The sequence below is a fragment of the Furipterus horrens genome, unplaced genomic scaffold, assembly GCF_987537825.1.
Source record: "Furipterus horrens unplaced genomic scaffold, mFurHor1.1.pri manual_scaffold_13, whole genome shotgun sequence".
Taxonomy (NCBI): Eukaryota; Metazoa; Chordata; class Mammalia; order Chiroptera; family Furipteridae; genus Furipterus; species Furipterus horrens.
Window position 1 is genome coordinate 27632418 of NW_028327183.1, and position 23317 is coordinate 27655734.

Below are 23317 nucleotides of genomic sequence, written 5' to 3' on the forward strand. Positions count from 1 at the left end.
TTTATTACACATTATTTTCCTCAGGAGATAATTTAAATTGATTTACTTTTTGTGCTGCAATGGTGACTACAACCAAATTTAGAAACATACCAGCCACTCAAACTGCAGGTTTATGCAATGAGTCTTTTGATATTCATTAGTCGCATAATCACTGGGGTAAACAAGTTATTCAAAATGACATAAACTCTGCTGTATTATGCCAAGTAAGTAATATTGTCCCCACGTTGCATAAATCTCCCTGTCCAGTCCTTTCCTCCCCGACAGTCCTCATTGCGCAATATTCGCTCAGGCCCTTTGACTCAGCTTATTTGTTACTGCAGAGTGCTGATGAACACTGCTTTTGAAATGGGGAGTCTGTTAGTATCTTCTTGGCCTAATCTCTGGGTGAAGTTTCACCAACACTGGCATATTTAAATCAGGAAAGGATGTAATCTAGCTGGGCACAACTCAAATGCTGCTTCTCCAGGAAGCCTGTTAGGTTGCTGTTAGGTTCCCTATAGCTTTGAGCTCTGAGAGTCTCTCCTGGGCCCTGGGCACCCCCTGCACCATGCTGTCCCTGCACTGTGTATGGTCTTCACCGCTGAGCAGAATTGTGGACCTAGCTGCCCCAGGGGCCACTTGACTTTCCCAAGCCTGTTTCCCATCCAGCAAATTGAGTTGGTCACAAATGCACAGTGTTAGGAACAGATGAACTGGTACGTGGGCAGAGCACTGCTCCTGGCTGTTGGCAGGCCTCACTCAGTGACTGTCATCTGTTCTGTCTGCTCTCAGCTCCCAGAGGTGGGCCCATTGTTTGCCTCCATTCCCTCCTGTGGAGTCTCCTGCACAGGAGATGCCAACAGACAAGCACTGAATGAGAAATTAATGATTTACAAGATCTCCTCTTTACAGGAGGAGATTAGAGGGAGACAAGAGTAACCCTGTTCTAAAATACGGTTTTAGGAGACATTTTGAAATTTTCCATTTTATTGTGACCTTTTTTTTTCTCTGCCCAGTGGAAGCAGTTAGTGATATCTAGAGAAAACTTAGTGAGCATCCAGAGAAAGAGGGTCTGTTCTGTAGTTGTCACTCTGTTCCATGATTCAGTGGTGAAATGACAGTTTTTAAAAATATTGGGTACATACTAAGATGCTGTGACAAAGCCATATGCTCTGGCTGCTGTTAAGACTCCAGAGGTGATCAGTCCTTAGATGACTGTCCACAGTCCTCAGAGCATCAAGAGAAGGTGGCCTCCTCTTGAAGGACATGACCCAGAGGTTTCCCACATCTTTTCTGCTCACATGCCCATTGATCCAAAGTTACACACCACACCTAGCTGCAGCAGTGGCTGAGAAGTGGGTATCTGGCTACAATTTTAGTGGCTTCTATTATTAAAAGGACATAAGACCGGGCAATGCAGGGAACATCACTCAGCAAGAAGGGGAGCATAAGCAGGCTCCACACAGTCCGCATGCCCAGCATTCCATCAGGGAGCACTGCCCTCTGTCCCGGACCTCGCCTCCTTCTCCACTCCATCAGTTCCCCTACTCCAGGGGTGGTGTACCTCATGCCATCCTTTGAAGAACCAAACACATTCTTGCCTCAGGACCTTCGCACCTGCTGTTCCTGCTTCCCCAAAGCATTTGCTCCAGAGATCCACATGCCTCGCTCACTTCAGTCTTTCAGGATTTACTCAAATGTCGTGGCTTAGAGAGGTCTTCCAGGTCACTCTTGACAAAATTGTGACCCCTCACTCTGCCAATGCCACCCGCTACCCTGCTTTATTCCTTGTCTGCTTTGTTCCCTGCTGAACCCCCAGTGCCTGGAACAGTGTCTAGCACTGTAAAGACTTGTTGATGAGTAAATGAAGAATAAATTCGGGAAAAAAGTCAGCACTCCCTGCTGTCACTGCAGGAGGCTGGCAGCCCAGCGGTTGGTCACATCGTTGACACCCTAGCCCCCTCCCACAGCCTCACCCATGCCCAGCGTCCTCCTCTGACTCCCTGGATTTTCTTGCTGGCTTGTCCTAGTGATCTCCAGGGTGAGCCTGGAGTTGGTTAATTTACTTTCTAAAGATCCCAGTGTTTTTAGCTCAGACACAGGAATTAAGTAAACGTGAGGCTGAGAAGCTTGATCAGGAGGCAGGCCCAACCTCCTTGTGGGTGAGACTGGAACTGACAGGGAGGCTGGCAACACAGGGGGCACTTGCTGAGATGAGGGGAAGGAAACTTCCTGCGAAGGGAAGGGCACTTGCATCGCTCCCCACCTACTGTGTGCCAGGCCCGGCCACTGAAAGTAGAGATGGGCTGGGGGCGGAGGCTGGTGGATTTTCGACATGTTTATAGGACCGAGCGACTGTTCAGGATCACCATGAGAAGGAACTCTCTCACTGGCTAGAGGAGGTGTCGGCAGAGAAGGCCTCATGCGTGGATGCTGGCCTGGCTCTGGGTGAGGTGGTAGTGGGTTTGTGTGCACATTTTCTCCATAGAGATTTGCTTTTGCACTTTGGGTACAGATTCTTGTTTCCAGAGTGACAGGTCACCTTAACCAGCCAAGGTGATGGAGAGAGCCAGGCTCCTCACGTCGCCAGGCTCGCAGCCAGCGGATGTCTGGCCCAAGGATACCTTTGGAAGCTTCTACAGAAAACGAACACTTTGTGGGGTGCAGGGTGGAAGGCGGGCCAACTGCTGTGACACACAACCCACAGGTTCAGTGGCTTACACAGATACATTTTCCTCTTGCTCGTACAATCCACGGATGCAGGTGATCCGCGTGCAGAGGTCAGGATGCAGCTGCTTCCATCTTGTGGCTCCATTGCTCTTACAGCAGCGTGAAGGCCAAATAGTCCCTAGTGCACAGCTTGGTTCTGCCAATGTAGCCCAAAAGCTCCTTAGACAATACCTCAGTGAGTGGGCCTGACTGTGTTTTAGGAAAACTTCACTTACAATAATAGGCATGGGGCCGGATGTAGTTTACTAAATTCTGCCTTAGGACTTTGAGCATTCCTTGAGTCTACATGCACCTTGCAGGGAGAGGGGGGAGTGTAGGGGATCATGCAGTGGGTGCTTGCAACTGGCCCTGCAGTGGCTCGAACCCCTTCAACCACATTCCAAGGAGCAGAACTCCGGCCCTGCCTCCCCCCAGCTGCGGGGAGCCTGGAAGAGGAACCACATGTTGACACATCCACTGCAACCTCAGAGACCTGTTCAAACTTGGCACCCCGGGACCCCCACGTGCGGTCACCCCCATTCCTTCCTAGGGTGTTTACAAGCTCTGCTGTCTTGTTTATTTCCTTCTTGACTGATGTGTCGTGTGCCTTCCTACCTCCCCTCCTCCAGTCCACCCAGGCCCACGTGAACATCTGTCTTGGTACCTACTGTCCCCACTGAGCTAGAACAACGTCGGGCACATGGCAGGCACATAAGAAATACTGCCCCAGAGCCCAACAGCCGCACCTCCTCACTTCCGACTCAGCAGTGGCCCTGGGATATGTGACCCCTCACTTGGGGCACTCTCCCAACTCCTCCCACACCCCAAGGTCAGCCCCAGCGGGCTTTGAGATTAGACCGAATGTACCAGAGAAGCCACAACATCATTTCTCTGTTTTGTTTAATGTTTCTCTCAGAGATGGGGTGGGGGTCGCCAGGTGAAACTGCTGCGTCATTGGCAGAGCACAACGGAAGCCTACGGAGCAGCAAAGTTGGCTAATTTAGCTCAGGGCGCCCAAGTTTGTTCCCTTTTCCTCAGCTTCGTCCCCCTCACAGCAAAGGCGAGTTATGACAGTCACGCGTTCTCCATGTGTCACCTAGAGCAGGTTGCGCAGAGGCAGGGCTGGGCCCTGTGCAGCCTCGGCCAGGGCTGCTTCGTCAACAGAGGCTCCACAGGGCCCCCGAGACAGCCAGCAGCATCCCTCAGTTTCCTTCTCTTTTTAACCAGCCCCTTGCTTAGATACCAAAAGCTGGGTGAGGCAGGTGCTGGGAAGGATCCGGAGGCTGAGCTGTGGGCACTGGATTGGCAGTCCTGGCTTTGCCAACCCTGGCTGTGTGATGTGCCACAGTAAGTCCCCTCCCTGGGCCTCTGTGTCCACAACTATAAAATGGGCAGGTTGGGTTTGGTGACCTTAAAGGTACTTTTAGCTCTAAGAAGTTATGAGGCAGGCCTTCCTAAGCTGGCAGGGTAGGGAAAGGGCAACGGAGTGTTCCCTCCTGGTGGCCGGTGGAAAGAGGTGCTGCTCTGAGTCTCAGGGACTAGTTCATCTTCGAGGCAGACACTCTGTCCTCACAGAGGTGGCCCGAGGTGACCTGCACACACACAGCCTTCCATCATGTTCTATCTGGCCCACAGAGGAGCAGAAGTTAAACTTTTGTTTCTTCTTTGAGTACCTTTGGCCCCAGCCAGCACTTCCCAACTCTCCTTCCCTTTCTTACTCTCCACTCCCCTGCCAGCGTTTCCTGGGGTCGCCTCCTAAATAAAGGGCAATATGTCACTGGAGAGAGCCTTGTGTCCCCAGATGTGATACCCGGAGAGGGACACAGTCTCACAAATGCAGCATCTATCTGGGAATGCGCAGCCTCGATCTAAGCACTAGGAGACATGGAGCACACACACAATGAGACAGTTCTATTAAAAAGGGTGGCGGGATCATACAGACCCGAAATTTCAATGTCATCTATGTCAAAGAAAGGCTGGGTCAAGATTCAGATCACAGGAGACTAAAGAGTAGGACAAGTAAATGCAACATCTGATCCTATGCTGGACCCCGTCTAGGAGAGGAAAAGGCTAGAAAGGATTATTATGTCAGTTGACAAAATTGGAATAGGCAGTAAGTGGATTAAATAAAAATACTGCATCAAGTTAACTGTGCTGACATAGGTAACTGCAGGCGGTTTTACAAGAGAATATCCTCACCCTTAGCACCCACACACTGAAGTATTTCAGGTTTTCCTGGACTCTCCATCTTACAGTGAAGGAGCTCGTTTACCTTAGAGTTTCCTATCCTTCAATTTGAGGGAAAATCATGGATTCCTTTGAGAATCTGACACTATCTCTGGAGACGTTGCACTGTGAAACAACATAACATACACATTCTTTGTTGCTTGTCATTTCCAAAGGTCACAGACCCTCATGGGAACTCTGAGCTGAGGACCCTTAGCATGATGCTCTTCTGAAAGGCCTTCAGTTACCACGTTCTGAAGTTCCGAAAGCAAAGGGCATGATGTAGTCAACTTACTGTCACACGGTCCGGGGAAACACTGCATATATATAACACAAAGTAGAGAGAGCAAATGAAATGCTTAAAAAAGAGGTGTATTCAAGTGTTCTAGGTCCTACTTTTGTTGCTGCAACTTTTTTGTGTGTTATTTTAACATGTTTTTTCCAAACAGGATGTTAACAAATCGCTTGCCTAAATGTCATTCAATACGTAATACCCATTATTAGCATTTTAATACAAGGAAAGGGAGGCAGGGAGTTTAATGTTGCTGGACAGGGGCAAGCAGCTGGGCACGAACAGCCATGTAGCCAGGTGCTGGCAGGCACAGGGTCAGGGTGGGCTAAGGAGCCAGCGTGGGGTGGGTAGGAGCATGGAGGCAGCTGGTGGACAGAGATCTCAGTGAACTTTAATTCAAACTTGAACTACTTGCTGATTTTCACTAAGGGAGCAATTCTATGGATAGTCAGGGGCCACGGTCTGTTTTTATTTCTCATCTCTCTCTTTGTTTCTTACCTGCCCCTCCATGGTGTAAGTTGTTGCAATGAACTCTACTTCCCAGAATAATGTACTGTCCATGCTGGGAGGGACTTTAAACATCATCTCACCTACTGTTTCCATGGGACTGATGGGAAAAAGACGCCCAGTGAAACCAAGTTCCAGGTCCACTGTTACACAGTGAAGGAAGGGTGAGAGTGGGCACCCGAAATACCCCAAGACAGCCCCATCTACTCTGCTCAGGCTAGCATGGCACGGTGTCGGTGTAATCTTGTCTTAAATATTTTCTTTAGGGTTTGGGCACTGTTTCAGATGAGCCTAAGAGCTGCAGCATCATATGTGTGTTACAAAGAGTGTCTTGTTGGGAACCTGGATACTTGGATCTAACTAGCTGAACTGGTTGTGTGGCCTCGGGCAGGTGGGTCTGCAGAAACTGGACCATCCAGCTCCCAGTGCTGGGGTGGCCCAGGACAGAGGGTCTTTGGGTAGGAACCGACTTCTGTAGGCTCAATTCTGAGCCTTGGTCTCTCCATCTTAAAATGCAGGAGTTGATTCCCTTAAGAACATTTTTATCCTTTTTGCAGGGTTATGGATTTCTCTGAGGATCTGATGAAATCACTGGGCCCCTTTTCAAAGGTGTGCACTTTGAAATGCAGTCTCCAGGGGCTCTCAGACCCTCTCATGGAAACTCTCTGCTTAGACTGTCTTCTGATGGGCCTTCCAGTCACCAATTTCTCAAGTCCTAAAAGCCATCAAAATAGAGTAGTGGGTGGAGCCCCACTTGCATTGCATTGAAGAATTAACCCATCCATCCCCAGTCAACTTTGGGCTCAACTCTGTCTAGCTAGGGAAATGCTGAAGCAACATTTTAAAGTTACCTCTTGGAGATGTTTCTACAATACAACATGGAAATGGCTTGAAGTAAAGGCCATTTGTTCTTTGCCTACAGCTGGAAAATTTCTCCCTTTGGCTACTGTCACACCCATTGACCTCAGATAAAACAAACCCTTCTGGGAATCTTAAGACTCCTTCCAGCCAACAGGGATAAGGAGACTGCCTAGCAACTCTCTTGTCGCCCCTACTCCATCCAATCAACATCAAGTAAAGTCTGCTCCACGGAGCTAAACTTGTCCCCCAAAACATTACTGGGGATTAAAAATAGACCATTTATTTAAACCCCACATGTGAGTAATAGATTCCAATTTTCCACTTCTAATTTCGTGAAGAATTTCCACTTGGTTTGTACTGAGAAACTATAGAACTTCGTAATGTTGGTGATGGGCTTACCTACTTTTCTTTCAGACCCAGCACATTTTTGTTAAGATGCCTGGTTCATGACACAAAGGAAAATGGAGATGCCAGCATTCAAAGCCATCCTGGCAACAGGCAGAGCTGGAGTGGGAGGTGGCTGAGTCACTCATGGCAGGTGTCACTGGGACCTCTCCCAGGTGTGCTTTGCTGGGGAACGACAGACAAGACGCCAGAACCTGGCATCACTATGTACAATTAATAACTCCCAGGAGGTGGGCCCTCATGTCTCACCTGAATTGCTCAATCATTCTCTGTTCCAAACTGGTTTTCCCACATCCCGTCCAATCATTATCATCCACCCCTGCAGTCCACTCACATTGCTTCTTTTTCCAGCATCTCCAGCATCTCCTTTCCATCTGCCAACTCTTCCAAATCCTCTGCACAGCACCCAGAGCCCACCACCTTCTCACCCCAACCCACTTTTCAAACTCCCAAACACCCCTCCCTACTCAACCCTTCCTGTGTCTCTGTGAGCGGAATGCTCAGAATTCATTGCTCTTTCCTCTCTGGTCTCAGTGTGCACTGCTTTTATCTCGGATGGCTTGGTCCTACATCTGCCTCCTACACTGGATGCAAAGGGCCAAATTTTTTTAGTGAGTGAATGGATAAAGAAATAGATACATTTAAATATAAGCTGAGGATGCCTATCCTCTGGCATCAAAGTCTTGATCCAGGGGGCTGGCAAGCGGCAGATCCTAAGACTGCCCTAGATTCTGCGCTGCAGCTTCACTGTGTCCATTTGTGGTGGCTTCCCTGTGGGTGGAAAGCCGAGGTCCCCACAGTGCTGGAAGAGCCAGCAGCAGGAACAGTCCTCTCACGGGACAATGCAGAGCCCCACAAGAGTTAGCCTCTGTCAAAGCCAAGGACTGGATAACCAGAGAACGTCCCACCAGGAGTCCAGTTGGCCAAGGAAGTCCTGCTGTGGCTGGCAAGTGGCACTCCTGCCCAGGTCCCAGGTAACTCAGGAAGGATGGCAGGCTCGCAGCCACTGTGCAATTTAACGCAAAGAGGCCAGTTCTGCCTTCTTGGTAAGAGCTTCCTGAGCTGGGGGAAGGTGGCCATGTTAGGAAAACCACTGGGGCCAGCGAGTAGAAGGAGAACCTATTGATTCCTGCTGGCACCCATGATAGGACCAGGCAGGGAGATCCGATCAGATGGGTCTGCAGTGACTGGACCATCCAGCTCCTGGGGCCGGGGTGGCCCAGGACAGAGGGTGTTTGGGCAGGAACAAACTCCTTGTAGGCTCAGTTCTGCAGGAGTATGGAATCAGCTTGGAATGTTGAAAATTCTGCTGGGAAGGAAGTGAGAATGGAGACTGGCCCAACTCAGCAAAATGGGATGTGCTCCGGGACAGGCCGGGGGACAGAAAACACAAGTGTCACTGAGATGGTCGGCCTGGATTGTGGTGGCCAGGAGGGTCAGGAATCACAACCTACCCCACTTTGGGCCTTGAGCCCCGCTTAGCTTCAGGAGCTACCCCTGAGCTCTAGAAATGTGCCACCATATGATCTACGCCTGCTACTCCTTAGCCCATATCAGCTGAGGGCGATGGATTGAAGTCCTGGCATGTGATGAAGGGTTTTGAATTAAATGTATTTGATGGGGGAGGTGGGTCCCTCCAGGATCAGGTCGTCGACATCATTCAGGAGTTCGTGTTCACTGGTTGTGGTGGCTTTTTGCAGGCTGCGGAGGCGGGCCTGGAGTTGTTCCTGCTTCTTCTTGAGCTCCAGGTAGGAGTGTGAGAAGGTGTGGAAGATGGATGTGGCTGGGAAGGCCATGATGAGGATCCCACTTAGGATGCTGCTGAGGGCCACCACCTGGCCTGGCACGCTGCGCGGGACCATGTCCCCATAGCCCACTGTTGTCATGGAGATGATGGCCCACCAGTAGGAGGCCGGGATGCTGGTAAACTCCAGGACCCGTCCAGACTCATTCTCAGCCACATAGACCAGAGGGGAGAAGAGGGTGATGGCCACGCAGAGGAAAAGGAGAAGCAGGCCAAACTCGCGCGTGCAGCGGCGCACAGTGAGGCCCAGCGTCTGCAGCCCCAGTGAGTGGCGGGCCAGGCGCATCACGTAGAGGATGCGCAGTGCCCGCAGCACACGCAGCACCAGCCCCACTTTCTCTAGGTAGGAGCTCCCGCCCGGCCGGTCATCATCCTCCTGGGGCTCCTCGGACACCACCAGGGACACATAATAGGGGAAGATGGCCAGGATGTCAATGATGTTCAGGGGCCCTTGGAAGAACTGACACTTGTTCCGGGCCTGGACAAACCGCAGGCAGAACTCCAGGGAGAACCACGCCACACAGATGGTCTCCACGATGAAAATGTAGTAGCATTTCTGAGAGCACTCGCCCTAGAGAAGCAACAAAACACAGGGTAGAGTAGACGGGCAAAAGCACTGTAAGTAGGGGGAAATAACCATGCCGAAAAGCGGTTCCCTCTGTCTATATCAATACTGATATCAATAGATGCATATGGAATATTGATATGTTGAATATTGATCCCATATATAGATTCTACATGTTAAATATACTCTCTCTATATTCTGTATGTATTATACACTCTTTTTATTCTATATATTATCTGTCCATCTCAGTTGAGCTGTGCTGTAGACTCTTAGTTGTCCACTAAACACCCCCCACTTTTTAAAAAATTTATTTATTTTAGAGAGAGAGGAAAGGAGAAAGAGAGAAACATCAATGTGAAAAAGAAATATCAACTGGTCACCTCCCACACACACCCCAACCAGGGATTGAACCCGCAACCTAGACATGAATGCTGACTGGGAATTGAACTGGCAACCTTTCAGTTCATGGAACAACTTTCCAACCAGCTGAGCCACATGGCCAGGGTCCCCTTTATACATAGTTATCAAGTTGTTGTTGGACATGAGGCTGGTCAGCTGGACCAGAGATCATCTTTCCAATCTCCCTTGCAGCTAGGTGTGAACAAATAACCAAGTCTCCACCTCTGGTTCCAGAACTTAGGATGTGGGTGTGAATTCCTGCACAGTTTTTCTCCCCATGAGCCAGGACTTTTGGCCCTGCAACCTAACTTGGAACCAGCAGATGAACCAATACCCCAGGGGAGGATGGAGCATCAGGGCAGGAAAAACAAATCTGGGTCTTGGAATGAGAGCTGCCCACTCACCGTGATCCCTCTTTATGGAGAAATTAATTTCTATTTTGTTTAAAGCTATTCTATCTTGGGGCCTCTTTGTTATAGCAGCCAACCTTCACCTTTTCCGGTAGAAGCCCTTTTGTGTACCAGGCACTGCTCTAGTGCTGTCACTTAAGCCCCACAGCGATGCCGTGAGCAGGCAGCACAACCTCACTTTATGACCCAGGACATGGTTCCAAGCAGTGAAATTACTTGCCTGAGCTCACATACATAGCAGATGGTCTCTCAGCCAATAAATTCTATTTTGTGACTTCTTTGCCTGCCACCCCTTGTTTATTCATCCAAGGAAAATGTCTGAAGGGTTTGCCCTGTGCCAGGCCCTGAGCTAGGCTCTAGGTGGGGTAAAGTACTAGAGAAGCAGATGTCGATTCTGGGACCTTGGAGGCTAGTGGGGCAGAGAGGGCTCCCACGCCTCTAAAAAAGCCCTGTCACATGGGTTGCAACTGTTTGCACAGTTTGTCTGGAGAGGGCTATTGTGGATTCATTGACCTGTTGTTCACACTCCCTGCCTCTGACACCTAACAGAGTCCCACCAGCCCCTGTGCTACTCAAAGTGTAGTCCTTGAACCAGGAGCATCCGCCTCCCCGGGGAGCTTGTTAGAAACACAGAATCTTGGGCCCTACCCTGTCCCTGAGGAATCAGAACTTGCATTTTAACAAGACTCCCAAGCGTTTTTTATGCATGTTCAAGTTTGAGAGGCTCTGGTCCCGTGCAGCGGTTCCCAGCCATGGCTGCACAACAGAATCACCTGGGGAGCTTTGAAAAAAAAAAAAAAATCCTGCTGTCTGGGCTGGGACCTCAGAGATTCTGTTTCATTGAGCTAGGTTTGAGCTTGAGCAGTAGAATTTTCCAGAAGCCCCATAGATGATTCTAATGTGAAGGCAGAGTTGAGAACCTGAATATACAAATATATGTATGTGTGTGTGTGTGTGTGTGTGTGTATTTATGATGGGTGAGTAAATGAATGACTGAAGCCAGTTGCCTCAGTGAAAAGCAAAATGTTGACAACTGCAATTTTCTTTGTATTAAAAAGCTCTGTAGTGGAAAAAGAAATTATTTCCAGTGCCTGAGCCCACAGGAATACTAAATTGAAACGTCCTTTATGTCTGGCCACTGGAGGAAGAGAAACGGGCCAGTCTGTTCTAATCTCTGTCTGTCTGCCCAGAGCTGGGCAGCTTTCTCTCTTGACTTGTATCTGGTCTACTGAAGGAGTGGGAGGTGGTGGGAGTTCTGTTGGGGGTGTGGAATCTGTGACCCCAGTTCAAACCCCACATTTCCGCTTACTCGGCACGTCAGTTAGCCCCTCTGGACTTACAGTTCTCTGACTCGGAAGCTGTTGTGATGAATGGAAATGCTGCATGTAAAGCAGGTAATAGGCTGTGGCACCTGCAGGCACATTATACTTCGGAGCTATCTTTATGAGATTAGTGAATGGTCGCAGCACAGACACAACGTGCCCAGTCAGTTCAAGGGTAACAATAATCCTCCTCTTATGGCTGGATTCTATAGGAACCCGAGGAAACTCTCCAGCTCACTGGGAGGTCTTGCCTGCCCAGGCTTGCTTCAGGATCCTGGAGGGTTCGGGAATTTAGCAACCTGATTCATCAATCCAGCTACAAATTTGCTGTGTGACCAAGCAGCACACACTGCCCCTTTCTGTGCTCCAGTTTCCAATGAAGATGGAACAGAAACAGTATTTCTCAAGCTGAATTAGAACCCCTGGCATCAGAATCCCCAGGATATTGGTTACAAATGCAGATTCTTGGGCATCTGGAAGTTTTTCAGACTCCAGGCCAGATTACCCCTACAAGGCCTCTTTCATCGTTGACATTCTGGGAGTTTGCCTCCTGGCTTAAGAGCCTATGATTGCTGGAAATAACTGTTCCAGGCCAGTGACCCAACAGCTCAGGAAGGTCACTGCTGAGAGATCTGTGTGTCCCTTACTGCCTCTTGTGCTGGCGTTTGGATATTCAAGGCATGCACCAGCCATCTCCTTCCTGCGGCCGGGCCCTGGCCACGCTGGCCGTCCTGGCCATCTCCCCGCACTGCAGCAGGCGCCGTGCCGCCCTGCCAAGTCGCCCCTGCACTGCCGCTCCGCTCCGCATCCTTAAACCAACCTCCCAGCCCCGATCCCCAGAGAAGCACCCCATTAGCAGCCAGCCTTGGGGCAGTGGGGATTTATGGAGCTCCAGCTAAGAAATAATTCCCCAACCAGCCACTATGTGAAGAAAAAGAGACAGAAAGGAAAGAAATGTTACTTTTTTCTCTCTGAGGAAGTTTCCAGTTGTGTTTTGTAGTGGGGGTGAACAACTCATCCTGGTTTGCCCAGAACTTGCTGGGTTTGAGCACAGAAAATCCCAGGTCACCAGAACCCCCTCAGCCCTGGGCAAACCAGGATGGCTGGCCACCCTCTTGGTGGCCCTTGTCACCGGCAGGAATGAGGTGTGCTCTGTTTCCCTCAGGCAGTGAAGAGGAACCTGAGTCAGCCTGAGGAGTCTGGAGGTGTGAGCAACGCAGCCACATGGACAGACAGGATGTGGGACAAGACCAGCCAGATGTGCATCTCCATTCACATCAAGATCAAGAATAGGTAAAACTCACCTAGGGTGGACAACATCACCCAAACAGTAGCTGCCTCTGGGTAGGTAAGGACTGACTGTGAAGGGACATGAGAAAATCTTCTGGGCTGATGGGGCTATCCAATTGTTAAGCTGAACAGCTAAATACAATGTGCATTTCAACGCATATAAATTTAACTTATAAACTGTAAAATAAAAATAAAATGACTGATAATAAGCAAATGGGGTAAGGAAGGGGTGGAAACAGAGCGAACAAGAATGGCCGACGTGGACAATTATGGAAGCTGAGTCATAGGTACTTGGGGTGCATTATGTTATTCTGTTTACTGTAAATGCCTGAAATTTTCCATCATGAAGAGTTAAAAAAAAAAAAAAGTGGGTCAGAAATCGAAACCACAGTGAGATACCACTCCACACCCACTAGGATGTCTACGATTCTGAAGACAAAATAACAAGTGTTGGTGAGGATCTGGGGAATTAGAACCCCCAAACATTGCTGGTGGGAATGTAAAACATATAGCTACTCTGGAAAACAGGTTGGTGGTTCCCCAAAAATATTAAGCACACATTTGCCATCTGACACAACAATTCCACTCCTAGGTATATACTTGAAAGAACTGAAAACAATCATCTATACCAAAGCTTGTGTATGATCACCCAGAGCAGCATTATTCATAAAAGCCCAAATGTGGAAACCACCTAAATGCCCATCAACTGAAGAATGAATAAACAAAACTTGGTATATTCTTACAATGGAATATTATCCAGTTATAAAAAAGGATGAAGTACTGATCACACTTCAACAGGGATGAACCTTGAAACCCTTATGCTCAGTGAAAGAAGACAGACACGAAGGCCAGATATTGACTGTATGACCCCATGTATATGAAATATTCAGAGAAGGCAAATCCATGGAGACAGAAAGTATGTTTCTGGTTGACTGGGTCTGGGGTTTTTTGGGGGGAACGGGGAGTAGTTAGTTATATGTGCAGGGTTTTTTTTGGGGGGGTGAAAAAATGTTCTGAAACTATTGGTAAATAGTGGTGATGATCATACGACTATACACTAAAACCCACTGATTTGTGCACTTTAAAAGGATGAACATTATAGGGTGTTAATTATATCTTAATAAAAAAGAAACCAGGGTTTGAGGCCGAAGGGGCTGAGTCGGTCCTGGGTGAGGAGGCAGTGAGTGAGTGGGGGTCCCACCGCCTTGCTCTGACTTCTTTCCCAAAGTTCCAGAGTAGAGCTGCTCTGAAGGGCTCCGGGGTCAGAGGGCAGCCCGGACTCTCTAAGGGTAAAGCCACTGTCCCTGAGGGTCCATCTGGACAGGCTGCCCAGCAGACTGCTGCAGGTTCAATGAGGGCCGCTTCTAGAAGTTCCACCTGGGAGGGACTCAGGGCCAAATGCTTGACCTTGGAGCTTCCCCCGCACTCTTCTGTCTCTCACAGTGAGGCCTGCCAGCTCCCGCTTTGGGAATATGGCCAGATTCAGCCACTTCTCACCTCTCATTTAGCTCAGCGTTGGTCCCAGAGCTCCATTCAGCAGCTCAGGCCTCCCTCCCTACCCCTGACTGCCTGAGATTTCCCCCATTTATGCCTCTGGCCCTGTCCTCAAGTCTGGGCTTATTATTCTGACACTTTCCTGGGTCTGACCATGCTGAGTCATTCCTCTTCCTGGCTTCTCCCTTCCTCTCTGCCACCTCTCACCCCCTTTATGGCCCTTCCAGAACCTTCTCCTGACTACCCCCTTGCCTTGAGCTGAAGCCTCCCCTCCCAGTCTCCCCGCTCCCCTGCACTCTCCCTCCCAGCTGCCCCCACTCCCCCACCCTGGGACAAGGGGATCTGAGGGTGTGTGGAGCTAAGCAGATAGGCATAGGAGCCGGGCCCAGAGATAGAGAGCAGGCCGAGGCCAGAGGAACAGCGTGCACTACAGACTCAGGAAAGTGGGGCTCTTTCCAGGAAATGGGGAAAACTTCTTGTTGGTCAAAACACAGGGTCACTCAGCTGGAGAGAAAAATTCCAAAGCCAAAAAACCAGGTTAAGAAGAATTCCTTAGACCAATTACCAAATAGCACCAAACACAGAGAAGCTACAGAGAGTGGACAGTTCTTTATGGAATTGATTTGTGATGCAAGAAAGGGTCAGGGGAGGAAGAGGAGCTGGCTCCAGCATGAGGCTTTTTATCAAGGGCAGGAGATAGAAGTTGCAGCCCAAAAGTTGAGCTGCGCCCACAGGAGAAGGGCATTGGCCATATTCCCAAGGGAGAGCTGGCAGGCATTGCTGTGAGAGACAGAAGGGGAAAGCTCCAAGGTCAAGAATTCAGCTCTGAGTCCGTCCCAGATGGAATTTCTAGAACGACCCTCATTGAACCTGCAGCAGCCTGCCAGCTCCCCCCAGGACTATGGCCAGACTCAGCCATTTCTCACCTCCCATTTAGCTCAGCACTGGTCCCACAGCTCCATTCAGCAGCTCAGGCCTCCTTCACTCCCTCTTTCCTACCTATAATCTTCCCCATTTGTGCCTCTGGGCAGCCCGCTGCAGGTTCAAGGGGTCCCCAATAGTTCCACCTGGTTTTAAAGAAATCTCTCTGTGCTCTTCTTCCCCAGCCCTGCACCTTAGTGAGATGCCTAAACCACAGTACAGGATGTGAGGGGCAGCGAGAAGCAGAGCCCCCGCTGTCCCACTCTGAGCCCCATCGTGGTTTTGTGGCCACCCAGGACACTGTGCACAGCTGCATTCCAGTGTGTGCATCAGGCAAACCTCTGGGAGGGAAGTAGAATCTAAAGTAGGAAGAGAAATGAGCAAAGGCTGCCAGGCAGATTGGTGCCTGTGCTTGTCACCACTGAGTCCCCAGCACAGAGTAGGCCCTCGGGGGAAGACCTACTGATTGCATGAAGGACGGTGACAGGCACTGGAAACAGACTGAGAGGACATTTGAGTCGACTGGCCGCTGACTTTGCCACTGCCATTTGGGTGCTGTGGAGCTGGGAGAGAAGCTGATGAGTAAAGCAGATGAGCCAGTGGAAGAGGTGTGAGCTGAGTCCCAAAAGCTAGGTAAAAACAGCAAGCTTCACTCTGTGCCAGCACATGATAAATAAGGTTATTTAATCCTACTGCCGCCCTCTGAGTAGGTGTTGTCATTATCCATTTTGATAGGTGAGAAAACAGAGGCACAGAGAAATAGAGCGACTCATCCAAGGCCTGAACCGGGGAGCACCAGAGCTGGGATTTGAACCCAGGACTAGCAAAACAGAGATTCTGGCTCCTTTCAGGATGAGACACTGTGTGTGGCTGTTTGAATATCTCAGTAACAACAGTAAAGAGGAAGAAAGAGGTCAAGAGAAGACGACGAGTGTTCAGCGGCATCTGGCAATGACCTTCAGCCTCCCCCCAGAGGGAGGAACATGCTCTGACGGGCAGAGTTGCCAGCAAGGGCTGAGGCCATGTGGAACAGTGCTAGAAATTGAGGACAGAGTTGACCATCTTTGCAGAGGACTTGGGCAGAGGGGAGCAAAGAATCTGGGACATTGCAGCATTCATCACCAAACGGATAGATAAACAAATTGTGGCGTAACAGACAGTGCAATATTATTCGGCCACAAAAAAAGAGTGAGGTACTGACACACGCTACAATGGGATGGACCTTGAAATCATTATTCTAAGTGAATGTAGCCAGATGCAAAAGACCACGTATTGTATAAGTCCATGTACATGAAATCCATGAAGACAGGAAGCAGATTGGTGGTTGTCAGGGTCTGGGAGAGGGGGTAGAGGGTGGGGAGTGACTGCCCAGTGGGTACAGGGTTTTATTTTGGAGTGGCGGAAATGCTTTGGAATTTGACAGAGGTGTTGGCTGCACAACTCGTGACTGTGCTAAGTTGCCATTGAATTAATTGTTCGCTTGAAGATGGTTAATTTTATGTTATGTGAATTTTACCTCAATTTTTAAAAAATGGGGCAGGGATACTCAGAATATAAGCTCAAAAAATGTAAAAAATTTGTCTTCTCTGTAGTATCTAGAAAAACGTATTGAGTAGTCACTCAACAACTGTTGCTGAATGAACGAAAGAGTAAACGTTGTGATTTCCTGTTAACTAGCACTGAATAAGTGAGTAATGACAATGACCACTACCATTTATTGAGTACTTCTTATGTGTCAGCATTGTTCCAACTGCTTACATGAATAACTCACTGTAACCCATTGAGGAAAGGGCTTAATAGCATCCCTATTTTACAGATGAGGAAACTGAGGCTCAAATCAACAAGGTTGACTTTTCTGAGATTAATGAATTCATAAAACAGGGAGTCTCATTCGGTCTGAGGGCGCCTGCAGTCTGAACCTTCACACCAGACAAAGAAGCACTTTTCAAGGTCTGGCTGCCTCTAAAACGCTAAATGCCACTGAAGCCAGGGGTCTGGACTACAGGCAGAATGGCCAAGTGTTGGAAGACAGTTTCAGAGCCAAGCAGAGGTGAGCACAAATCCTGGCTCTGCCACTTACTGCGAGCTTAAGAAAGTGGTCAAACTTCCCTGAGTCTCTGTTTCCTCATCTGTAAAACGGGGGCAGCCACAGTATCCACATTCCAAAGCAGCTGCAAGGACTCAGTTCATTCTGTCCAATGCCAGCCTCATGAGGGGTCCCTAAATAAGCATTGTTTGTTCGTCCCTGCAGAGATGAGTTGCCCCAAGGGATCCAGCAAGGTCTGAATGCTTCTGGAGGTGCTTAGACAGGGCTTGGTCCTTTCTGTCTATACTGACTTCTCCCTCCTCCATTTCAATTTGCAATTTTGGGCACAGAACTTTCACCCCAACTGCTAAGTTTACTCCTAGGGATGTTGTTGCGAGAAGTGAGAAGGAAAAGGAAAGGAAGACTGCTCTCTTCGGGTGTCTTCTAATGCTCTAACCCAGCATTACATTTCTTCTGTGTCTGATGAAGGGGTTCTGTGGGTCATAGCCCCAGGGTGTTTGTCCCCACAGGTGGCATTAAGATATCTGGGCAGGTGGTGCCAGGGCCCCTGGGGACTGCGTGGGTCCCTGCCTCACTGCACAGCCTGCCTCTAGAAGCAGCCGGCCAGCATGGCCAGAGTCAGCAGCCAGTTCGCTGAATCACAGCTTTCAGACTGACATCCCTGGGGGCAAATAGGAAAAACCAGGCACTTGTGGTTGGGACAGAACGTCATCTTTTCATGTAAATGTAAGGACATGGTCTTGAAAGAACAAAGACAGCCCCGTCCTCAGCCTCCTGGCTCTCTAAATTACTATTGTCGAAACAGAATCAGACACGCTTATTTTGAGGGCCGCATCTCCCAGCCCCTCTCAGGACAGCGCAAGGGAAGGTGGCTTCACAAGGTGACATCACTCTTACCCCGGGAGTAGAAATGACAGCCTGATTGCTCCACTCAGACTAGGGACTGCCTGGTTCTGTGGCCTCTCATCCGCCTCTGATTGGATTTTCCAAGTTTCCATTAAACCAAGCTTGGGTTCATACCCTGGGTCATTTTCAAAGCAGTAGGCTTTGAAAAGTCCTTGTCCCTCTGCCCAGTCTACAGCCTGGCTCCCTAGAAATCCCTAACAGGAACAGGCTGGTAGAAATCTAGGGGTCCTTCCTCAGTTACTGAGATCAAGGGCACCATCTGAGATTGGGAGAGACAGACCATTTATTTTTACTGCAGTGTCCATGTGTAAATATTTCTGTGAATGAGCAGGGTCTTAAATCACACGATATTGTGTTGACGAGTGAAAAAAAAAGCCTACGATTGGAGGTATAGTCCTCTATGGGGAGAAAAAGCTCTTGGAAAGTCTAACATTTTGGTTGGTTTGCTTTGGGACTGAACATTTATAAGTTGGATGAGATCATTTTACTCAACAAATAATTGTTGAGAGCCTAGTCCATGTGAGGAACTGGCTGGTTCTCCCTCTAAATCCTTTCTATCTGGAAAGTTCTCTGATCCTCCCACAGTGCCCTGGAATACATCTTTAAGGGACGGGAACCTGCACTGACTGACTATGGCTATGGTCACATACAGCATGCACTGTCTCATGTGTAGGTTTCATTTCTGGGCTCCCTCCACATACAATAATATAAACTCTGTAAGTAGGGTGATGGGAGCCATGGAGGAGTATAAAGCTGGGCAGGAGCAACATTTTAAATTAGTTTGAAGCTCTACAATAACCTTCCTAACAAAATGTTAGATTCTTATCTCATTTCTCAGATTATCTGACCCCCTAGGTGTTGGGATCCCCATGGCTCCTGGAAAGAGAGTACAGGAGTAGGCAAGAAAATTTTTTGCTCTGGCCTCCTGGGGCAGTCACCTAGAAGTTAACTTATGTCTCAGTTCCCCATTCAGTAGGACTAACTGAGAAGCTCAGGAGTGAAGAAACAGGAAAACTGAGGGCAGAGTATCTCTGCCACGATTGGTATATTCATACTATAACTGTAAGGAAGCTAAATGCCCTGTGCCTCAGTTTCTGCATCTGAAAATGAAGTTGGGATGCCCACTGAATGATGGCTCAAGAAGGCAGGGGTTTCTGCCCTGGCATAGTGCATGGCACAGAATAGCTGCTCAGTAAACCCATGATGTGTGCCTTGAATGTGTAGAACTCTACCCATTTTATGGAGGAGGAAACTGAGGCTCAGAGAAATGAAGCAAATTTCCAATGGTCACAAAGACAGGAGCTGGACCTGCCAGGCCTGCTAAGAACAGGCGTGACTCTGTCAATATCCAGGGTTCATTATCAGAGGCTGGGCCACCTCACGACTTAGGTAGGACCCAAGGTACTTTGGCCTTTGTGGGCCTCTTCCCTCCCAAAATGCATTAAAAATTCTCTTTTATGACTGTATTGATCTAAGAATAAATATAATTCATGCTGGATAATATTTATTTTTTCCTTCTTGTTTTCAAAGACATGACAATGTACTGTATTCATGAGCCCTAAGTCTTGTGGGCCCTGGGCACTGTGCCCGAAGGAGAAATGAACCCTGGTCGGAAGCCACTTACCTTGTCCTCCTCCGCCCTGAGGTCGGGCATGGTGCTGACACACAGGCTGACGGCTGTGGTGGCCACGAAGAGGATGGACAGACAAGCAAAGACCTTCCCGGGCAGCCCTGACTGTGGGTTTTCCACCATCTCCCGCAGCCAGTTCATGAAGACCCCCCAGCGCGAGGTGTCCACGGCAGGGCCACAGGCCTCCCTGTGTCGCTGCAGCGCCTCCTCCCGGCGCAGCTCGGCCAGCTCCTCCAGCTTCTTCAGCAGTTTCCGCAGGCAGCACTTCTCCAGGTTGGCTTCCTCGATCCCCCAGTAGGTCAGCTCCTCCTGGAAGGACAGCACGCACATCTCCCGCAGGAGGGCCAGCTTGCCGGCCGCCAGGAAGCTCACGATCATCCCAAAAGCACTGGGGCTCCTGTCGAAGAAGAACTCCTGGTTGTCCTCATCGTAATCGTCGCAGAGCTGCGCGATCTCCTCCTGGTTCCGGCAGAACTTGAGCTTGCTCAGGCGGCTCAGCGGAAACTCGTCCAGCGTGCTCCAGGGAAGAACGTACCTCCTGCCGCCTACGTTCACCAGGATCTCCTTCTTCAGGTCCGCCGTCGGGGAGGCGTCCAGCGCGCCCACCTTCCGGGCCCTGCGGTAGTAGTGGCCCTTGATGGACGGTGGCTCCACGGAGCCAGGCGAGAGCTGACTCAAAGCGCTGCAGGAGCCGGAGTGATGGTGCCTGGGGTGCAGGCGTCTGACTCTGGAAGCTATGGGCATTGCCATAGACGTCCTGGCACCCAAGGGGGAACAGAGCAAGAAAGCAGGAGGAGTCAGTCTCAGGGCAGAGTCCTAGATGTCATAGATGTTTCCTCAGGCTTGCCTTCCTGCCACTATATCTGCATTATTCATGCTTTCGATCTTTCATCTAACACAGATTAATTGTGCACCTACTTTGCACTTGGGATCTGTCAGTGAACAAAAGGAGACAATGCCATCCCTTCTTGGTGAAGCGCATACTTATCTCTCAGAAGATCTCCCTGGAATAGATAGTACGTGGACTGGGACTTGGGGAGCTTGGTCCTGAGCTAGACAAGTCAGAACTGTGCCACTTCCATGCTGTGTGGTCTCGGGCACGTACCTTAACCTCTCTGATCTCAGCATCATTCATTCCATGACAAAACTTGTACCAACCTTGCAAGATACAGTTGGTAAAAACAGAGCTTAAGTGTGTAAGAGGTTCCCGAGTTCACAGCCAGGTTCCAACTCTTTATGAACCGCTACCACAAGTGGGTTACCCAAATACTCTAAACCTTTTACACCATCTATACAGCAGGAGTAGTTTGAGTGCCCACCTCATGAGGCACAATGAGGGTCACATGCAGTGATATACATGAAATGTATATTAAGAACACCTCCAAATGCATTTGACAAGCTGGATGCTTCTCAGCAACCCCATGAGTTAGACACTAGTGTTTCCATTTTACAGATGAGGAAACAAAGGCCCAGAAAGATTAAGAAAGGAGGAATGTGACCATGGTTAGCTAGCATCTGACTCTCAGGAGAAGCTCCACAATGGTCACCTTGTCTCTCTTGGTTGCTTTCTCGTTTGGAGGACTTTACTCTCTATGACAGCGCTCCTCCCTCCATGATCATTTGGTGCTTGTCTCAGCCACTCTTGCTGTGTGACCTTGAGCCAGTTACTCCCCCTCTCTGGGTCTCAGTCTTGTCATCTGCAAAATAAGGGGGCCTCTAATACTCTCTCCATTTCAGACCTATTTGGGGCACCTGGTTTTAGGTTTTGCCTATGCCCTTTGAGAAATCACCTCCATAGTAGTGCTCCCTCTCAGCAACCTGCAACCGTTTCCTATGCTAGTCATTGGAGCCGGAGCTGTTTCCAGAGCATCTATAACCTTACATTCCAAGATGTGCTCCAATCAAGAGAAACACTCAGCCGCTGAATGGAAGGAAATAAAAGTTCCTCTCAATTTCAGAGCCAGTTGGATTCCGGCAGACAGCGAAGAGTTGAATCACAGCCTGTGCATTTCACACTTGCTCCCCATACAACATTAGGCTATTCTGCATGCATGACTTCGTTTACAAGGTATGGCCAGAGGAAGAGGAGCACCTGCAGAGAGAAGAGTATTCTGAAACCCAGGGAGCCCTTCCTAAGTGTTTTCATCTCCTGATTGTAAAACCCAAGGCCCTGCGAGCTGAAGTGACTCATCCAAGGTCACACAATGACTCCAAACCCAACCCAGGACTCTATCTCCCAGCCCGAGGCACTTTCTAGAATCCCCAAAACGGTACTTTCTGCATTTATTGCACAACCCCAACTTTGCCATCCACTACCAGCCCTGCCCCCGACCAAACAACCAGCACACAAAGCTCCTTCCAGAGCATGGGAAAAGTGTTCACTTGAAATAGCACTTTGGCCAAGGATGTTTCAATGTCCTGCCAACGCCCACCCCGGTGGCACACTAACTTCTTCCCCCTGTGAAGTTTCACTCACCCTCCTGTCTCAGGGAGCCTGTTTCCAGCTGTTTCTCTGCCAGCCAAGAGGAGTCCATGTCTTGATGTCCCGGGAAGAGATGGGTTTGTGGTGGAAATGAAGGGGAATCTGACAAATCCCAAACATCGCAGTTTCTGGCAGAGTTAGTTTCCAAGCTTTCTTTCGTTGTCTCCTCCAGATGCCCGAAGTTCATTCATTCTACATTTCTCTCTCCAGCAGCGGCAGAACAGCCCTGGGGGAGTGCGGTCGGGGTTTTAAGAGAACCCAGAAGCCCCTTTCCCCATGAGAGGCAAGAGTCTGAGGGGTTCATGCTAGGAGGGAGCAGATCCAGCTGTCCTACTTCAGTTCTGGGCTCTGCACTCCGTGTCCCGGGGGGGACAGCCAGTGTGGTCCTGTAAGGGGCGGGAGGTGGGGGGGGGGGGGAAGGGGAAGGATGGAGAGTGGGAAGGGCTTAGGAGTAATCTCTCAATCAGCCAGGCAGCAAGCTGGAGCAGCAGCAGCCGCTGCTCTGCCAACTAACTGCCTTAAGAGCAAGGAGAGCTGTCCTCCCCTCCCCTCCAAGGAGGAGCATAACTCGGAATGAACAGAGGATAACTTGGGGCGGAGGCATCTGCAGCTCCCTGGGGCATCTGCAGCTCCCTGTGCCTGGCACCCTGGAGGCTCCTTGGGGTATGCTGGTGATGAGCAGGTATTCAGCTAACGGCTGCAGGAGGAACTTTTTGCTGCTTTGAGCCAGCCCGGGTCTGGGACAGGTTGAGAGAAGCCCAGCCTCCCACCACTGGGTGGGAGTTCTGGAGACTGCATGATGGCCCAGGAAGAGGTGTGAGCCTGGAATCACCTACACCTGAATGCCTGGCTTCGATGTGAATGGCTGGGTGACCTTGAGCAGGTGACTTAGTACCTCTGAGCCTCATTTTTCTTGTTTGTAGAAAATATGAGAGGGGGAGAGCATAGGGAGGGTCACAGCAGAAGCCGGTCCCCTTCTGTGGGTTTGGCTGGTGTGGTCATGGCGATGAGGAAGAGGCACAATTTCTAGGGTCTACGTCCTAGCCTCAGCTTTGCATTACCTTGCTG

At 49.7% G+C, this 23317-nt stretch overlaps 1 protein-coding gene across 2 annotated transcripts; it reads right to left on the minus strand.

Moving 5' to 3' along the window:
- Window positions 1-3571: 3571 nt before the first annotated feature.
- Window positions 3572-22610, minus strand: KCNG4 (potassium voltage-gated channel modifier subfamily G member 4). 2 transcript variants are annotated; one of them, XM_090260360.1, is made up of 4 exons: window positions 22244-22610; window positions 21650-21859; window positions 19762-20524; window positions 3572-9354 (listed from the first exon to the last, which is right to left on the minus strand). In XM_090260360.1, coding segments are annotated over exons 2-4 (1536 nt in total). In that variant the 5' UTR covers window positions 21652-21859; window positions 22244-22610; the 3' UTR covers window positions 3572-8583. The 2 variants fall into 2 exon arrangements, with proteins under 2 accessions (XP_090116486.1, XP_090116487.1); XM_090260361.1 differs by lacking the exons at window positions 21650-21859; window positions 22244-22610 and having other exon boundaries at window positions 19762-21627.
- Between the last annotated feature and the right edge of the window lie 707 nt (window positions 22611-23317).

Excerpts from the sequence above, each read along its gene's own strand:
- KCNG4 (XM_090260360.1), bottom strand. Across the intron at positions 9,355-19,761 it reads TCAGGGCGGAGGAGGACAAG|GGCGAGTGCTCTCAGAAATG; the intron begins GTAAGTGGCTTC and ends TTGCTTCTCTAG.